Source organism: Neovison vison, chromosome 13 (assembly GCF_020171115.1).
Source record: "Neovison vison isolate M4711 chromosome 13, ASM_NN_V1, whole genome shotgun sequence".
Taxonomy (NCBI): Eukaryota; Metazoa; Chordata; class Mammalia; order Carnivora; family Mustelidae; genus Neogale; species Neogale vison.
In genome coordinates this window covers 17,299,185-17,305,184 of record NC_058103.1, presented here as the reverse complement: position 1 = coordinate 17,305,184, position 6,000 = coordinate 17,299,185, and the positions used below count along the sequence as shown (strand labels likewise).

At 56.3% G+C, this 6,000-nt stretch overlaps 1 protein-coding gene across 1 annotated transcript in view; it reads right to left on the bottom strand.

Moving 5' to 3' along the window:
- Nucleotides 1-419: 419 nt before the first annotated feature.
- The window catches only part of LRRC74A (leucine rich repeat containing 74A), a 30,922-nt gene continuing 25,341 nt past the window's right edge, over nt 420-6,000 (bottom strand). Inside the window, 5 exon segments of the mRNA XM_044230975.1 lie at nt 420-457; nt 460-604; nt 607-759; nt 1,181-1,288; nt 4,685-4,831. Coding sequence (XP_044086910.1) covers nt 420-457; nt 460-604; nt 607-759; nt 1,181-1,288; nt 4,685-4,831 — 591 coding nt within the window.

Here is a 6,000-nt window from a genome sequence, read left to right as displayed (position 1 = left end):
GGGAGCCCAATCGGCAGGCCTCGGCGAGGAGGTCCAGCACACAGGCCTAGCTTCAAAGGCCACAGCTGCCGCGTTCTGTGTGCGCACTGAGCTCCCGTGCTGCCCTTCTCCAAAGCTCAGTGTCCGTCACTGCGTGCAGCCGACGACAGCCGCTGTTGGACGCTGTGAGAGGTAGGGCACCTGGGCAGGTCCGGTGGCCCGCAGAGTACAGGGCCCATGGACAGGGCTCATGGACAGTGTCTTTATCCCTATGACTGTTATCCCAGCCGCTTCCTGTCTCTTTAAGGGATGGAGACTATGTCACAAACCACCGAACCACGACAGGTCCTGCCGGAGTGATCCTCCTCTTTGGGCTCCCAGGGGACCTGCAGACCCCTCCCAACACGCCGGGGTCTAGCCATGCACTCCGGGGTGTCACCTCACTGTGTCCCCAGAGTCTGGCCCTGCAGCCAGCAGCCCGTGGTTGAGGGGGAGCTGAGGCAGAGGGCAGACCGTGGGGCGGGCTTGGGAGCCCCGGAGAGCTCGGCCAGCTGCTTCCATGGAGGTGAGGTCGCCTCACAGAGTGCAGGGTGCACATGGAGCTCAGCTCAGCCCCGGGGGGCCTGCGGGGGGTGGGGGTGGGGGCAGGGCCTCCCGGGCAGAAGCGGGATCAGATGGCCGCCGGGCCCACACTGACCTGAAGTTCACCATGCCTGTCTTGTCATCCAGCTTCTTTATCAGCTCCCTGACCTGGTGCAGGTTTACAGGGACCTTGTCCTGCTGAAGGGGGTGAATGGACCGGGCAAGATCAGCAGCCCCCCAACACAGACAGAAAGACAGACATACACACAGACACACACACCCAGACAGACAGACATGCAGACACACAGACACATGGACAGACATGGAGATACGCACAGACACAGAAACTCACACGCACACGGATATTCACACATACAGATACACAGACATATAGACAGCACAGGCACACACAGACACACACAGAGACAGATGCAGAGATACACACACACATGCAGACACACAGATACACGCAGACACACACACAAATATACACAGACAGATACACACAGACACATAAACACACACAGACACATATGCAGACACAGACACACACAGACGCACGGACGGACAGACACACAGACACCCCCCCCCCGGGTTATAGCCACAGGGGTCCGCACACCTGTATCATGGCCTTCCGGAAGTCCCCCACAGGCATCGTCATTGTTCCTTTAGGGTTCAAGCTCTTGAAGAAGTCTAGGACTGTGATTTTTTGCTGGTCGGCATAGCTCTGAGAGAAGCGGGAGACCCCAGGAGCACACAACTGACTTTAGAACACCCACTCACCGCCCACCGCCCCACCCGCCGCCCCCTGCCACAGGGGCAGCCTGGCAAGCGGAGGGGAGGCGGACGAAGGAGACGGGGGAGCCCAAGTCTCCTGTGTGTGGCGGTTGCCTGAGCCCAGGAGCCCCGCACAGGGTGAGGCGTGGCGAGCTGCCCGCCATGACGGCTCTGGGGGTTTGCTCGCTTTCCAGGAGCCCCCACTCCGCGGAGCAGGATCTCCAGACAACTCCAAGGAGGGAAGGATTAGAGTCGCTGCTGTTTGTTCTGTCTGTCTGTCTATCATTCATTTATCATCTACGACCTGTCTCTCCATCCATCCAATATCTTCCTATCGTCCATACTCTTTTATAGAACGCATTGTACTAATACACCGTGAACATCTCTTCCGTATCATTCAAACATTCTTTTGGGGTCCTTCTGAAGTATGTGTACGTGTCTCTTCCCCTCGCACTCTCGACGGGCCTTTGAGGCCCAGCCGGACTGACAGACATTCCCGCAGATAGCATGCTCGCTGGGGAACTCCTCAGGGACCAGTCCTCAGTCCTGCTCTTGCCTCCCCCCACTAACCCCTCTGGGGTGCGCTGCCTCTCCCCCCGGAGGGACCCGACTTCTGCATCCTGAGCGGCTCAGCTGCCCACAAGTCCATGCTGACACCCACCAGCACCACAGGCCAACACGTCTCAGCTCACTCTCAGGCACGGGTGAGCCGCCATGAATCCCGTCCCCTCCACACACGCAGCTCCATGAGGCAGACACTGCAGAGCTAAACACGGACCTTCCCTAACCTCCTTGCAGCTAGGCGACTGAATGGGATGCGTTTCACCAAGCAGCCAGGGGAGGCTTGTGTGAGAGGTCTGATCCGGAGGGAGCAGGCCGGAGGCAGCTGTGGGGCGGGCCTGATTCGGCAGCTGATTCCCCACTGGGCGGCTCCCGTTCACAGCAGAAGCTGCCTCCACACTGGGAGCCCACGTGGGGGATTGGGGGAGCCATTTCTGGAACCTAAACTAGGAGTCTGTTTCTTCAGCCCCCCTCCACCTTTCTGGGGTTGGTCTCTGGTAATATATCCCTCTTCGCTTAACCCAGTTAGAGTGGATTGTGTGGTCAACAACAAGAGCTTGGACCAGCTCAAGAAGGGCCCGTGGCTCTGGTAGGTGCTACTGATAGAACCCATCATCGCTCCTGCCCTGGACGGGTTCAGAGAAGGGCCAGCACTCCCGACTAGGGAATCTGGAAGGGTTGCTCGAGGACGTGAACTTGAGTAGAGACCTAGAGGAGGAGTAGGAGCCAGTGAGACACAGAAGGCAGGAGGAAGGGTGTTCCAGGCGGAGGAACGTGCGTGTGCACCGGCCTGAGGTTGAGCGAGAACTGGGGTAGATAAACAGGGGGAAATCCTGTGGGGCTCAACTGTGCAGAGCCAGCGGGGAGGGGTAGGGAGAGAGGGTGCGGCCAGAGAAGACTTGGCTTCCCCTGCCAATTTTTCTGGTCGCCTGGGTTAGAACTCTTGGGGTTGTCTTTGGCTCTCTCCTATCACAACAAGCCTTTCTTCTCCGAACACATACATACTCACACACATTCACACGCGTGCACCATGTGCCCAAATATCCACCAAATCCTGGAGATGCCCCATAATGGTACCTGCCACATAAGTCCCTCCACTTCCACTGCCGCCCTCAGGCAGAGCACCATCCTAGAATGCTGTTACCATACCCAGCATACGATCCCAGTGTCCTCACTGGCGTTCCCTCTCTCATCTTTACCCTCTTCGGTTCATTTCTTCTCCATTGCCTGAAAACTTATCCCTCAGTCCTGCTGGATTCACATCTCCCACTGCTCAGCAACTATCGCTGGCTCCCTATGCCCTGTGGGATCAAATCCCAACACTGAGCCCCAGCCAGCCCCTGCCTCCCTGCGCAGCCTTGACTGCCAGGCTTTGCAGGAGCCTGGAATCACGGGGTTCTTTTGCTGGAGCCGCGTGGTCCTGCCCATCCCCCAAGCACATGGTGTGTACCACCCCCCCAGCTCCTTTGCTGGTGGGAATCCTATTCCCAGAACTTCCTCCCTGTCGCTGTCACTCTCCTGAATCCTTTCTGCTCTTCAAGGCCCTTCCCCAAGACGTGTCCTTTTCTGTTTGCCTAATCCCACAGTGGCCTCTGCTCTGGACTTGGATAATATTTGCTGCCTGTCACTCATTTATTATTTGTCATATATCTATGAAAAGTTACCACATCTGTCCCATCCTCCCAACCAGACTGTTGCCCCCCACCCCCACCTCGAGGGGAAGGACTATGTTTTCCATTGCACATCAGGTTTGGTCTCTAATCTGGAATTCTTATGAGATTCCTAAAGATTTCTATGCTGTTTTAAACACGGGGTGCGGCCCCCACTTCGCATCTCAGAACTCCATTCCTGTGGTTTTCCCTTGGTTCCATCGATGTCATCTGACTCGTGAAGATACTTGATACCCCCTTGCCTTCTAGAACTTTCCACACAGCAATGTTTTGCACGCAGAGCTTTTCAATTTAGTCCTGGAGGCTAAGGCACAGAGCAGACCAACTAAGGAGCAGGAAGCAGCCCCAGCAGCACACAGCCTACAGGACCTGCATCGGCTGGGCATCACCCCAGATAGCAGCCAGTGGGCACCCAGCAAGGGCCTGTCCAGCAAGAGCTCGGAGTGGGAACACCAGCCTGCGCTGGACGCTCCTCTGTGAGCTGATCAGACCCGACGAGCGTCCTTGCAGCTCTAAAACTGATTTCTCATTTCCATGGGTTCCACCTGCCTCCTGTGATCTGAGACTTGAGCTAGGAGCAGGTGACCACGAGATAGAAAGGACCTGAGAGTCTCTCCTTAGCCAGAGCTATCCAATAGCTGTCCTTACCACGGCGGGGGCGGGGGAGCCGGGGAGTGTCTTGGCCATCCTTACCGCTCATTGGCAAGAGCTTGCCTTTGCTGGGCGCTTATTATTGGCCAGGCATGGCTCTAAGCCCTTCATGTGTGTTTAACAGAACTGGCTATCCACAGCCCTTCTGGGGTGAGTCGTGTTGTTCTACCTGTTTTCCACAAGAAGAGATTGGGGCTCAGAGAGCGCAGCGACTTGCCTTGGTTGAAGGAGCCTGGCTGGTAGAAACCATCCTTTTCCAAGACCGGCCCTCTCCTCCCCTCCCCTCCAGCCAGGTCCTAGATGGCCCCTTCCTCGGGGAGCCGGGAAGCACTGCTGGGGGAACCAACATCCACAAGAAACATTCCATGTCTGAGACGTTCCTCGTCAGAGAGGACTGTGCAGACGCTCTGGGGGAGGGGAGCCTCTGGGTCCTTGGGGTCTCAGGGAGGAAGGCAAGGGCTCACCTGGATCAGTTTCATGGGGTTCGTCCACTGGAGGAGCGCTTTCTTGGCAGAGAAGCCTTGCACGGACTTGTACAGCACATCCAGCTGGGGGTGGATGGCACACACCCCGTCCAATATTTTTAGGAACTGCTCAGACACCAGCACATTCTGAGGCAGGAAGAGAGGGGACCTCCACTGTACCATCTCCACGCCCCGGCCCCCTCCCCACCTCTCCACCTCCTCAGACCAGCAGGTGCATCCAAGCCAAAAGCAGAGGTTTTGGTTTGGGGATTTTGTTTTGTTTTGTTTTTTTGTTTTCTTTTCCAGCTTGTTCTGCAGTGCTGCTCCTAGCCTGGGGTCCTTCGTTGTTCTCAGAGCTTGCAATTTGACTTGTAAGGATCGCACGTGATTTTGATCGGCTGTTCCGGCTGAGGGGCAGCCTGCCCCACACTGTCTCCTCGGCTCTCGGGGGGGGCGAGCCTCAGTGTCTGCGTGTGACAGATGACACCCAGCTATGGGGGTAGGAGACGGCGCCCGAGACAAAAGCCCTGAAATGTCCATTTCTACACCATATTGGACTTTAGAGCAGATGCCCCGGAAGCGGGTTCCTCATCCCAACCACCCCGTCCTGACTCAAAACCCACTGGGAACTCCCCTTTTGGAAGTGCCCTCCGAGCGGGGTGATAGGCCACGGGAGATGACATGTTCTGTGAAGCAGTGTTTGGCCCAAGCGAGCCTCCCCTGGTTGGGTGAGCCCGTCTCATTCCTCAGATGTGGTTCTGAGGAATTATTTGCCACTTCAGATAATTAAACCCGTGCTTAAGGGCTGACGGCGTACCTCATCCCAGTTTGTAGATATTCTAGAGAAGGTTCTAGAGAAAGTTCATCTACAATGAAGGGGTTCCAACACTGTTTAGAGTTACATCAGGAGAGATGACAAAAGGGAGGGAAAAGTCTAATTCAGACCTGTCTGTGCTGCTGGTAGGCTTTTTTTTTTTTAATTTTTTTTTAAGATTTTATTATTTATTTGACAGAGAGAGATCACAAGTAGGCAGAGAGGCAGGCAGAGAGAGAGGAGGAAGCAGGCTCCCTGCTGAGCAGAGAGCCCGATGCAGGACTCGATCCCAGGATCCTGAGATCATGACCCGAGCCGAAGGCAGTGGCCCAACCCACTGAGCCACCCAGGCGCCCCTGCTGGTAGGCTTTTAAGGGGGCAGGGTGATCCCAGCTCGTGGCGTCGTGTGCCATCTGGGATTAGCACCGCTTCTAAACGTTCCCTCAGATGGCAAGACAGTGCCTGAGGACATGCCTTCCAGCCTGCACTGGGGCAGGCTTGG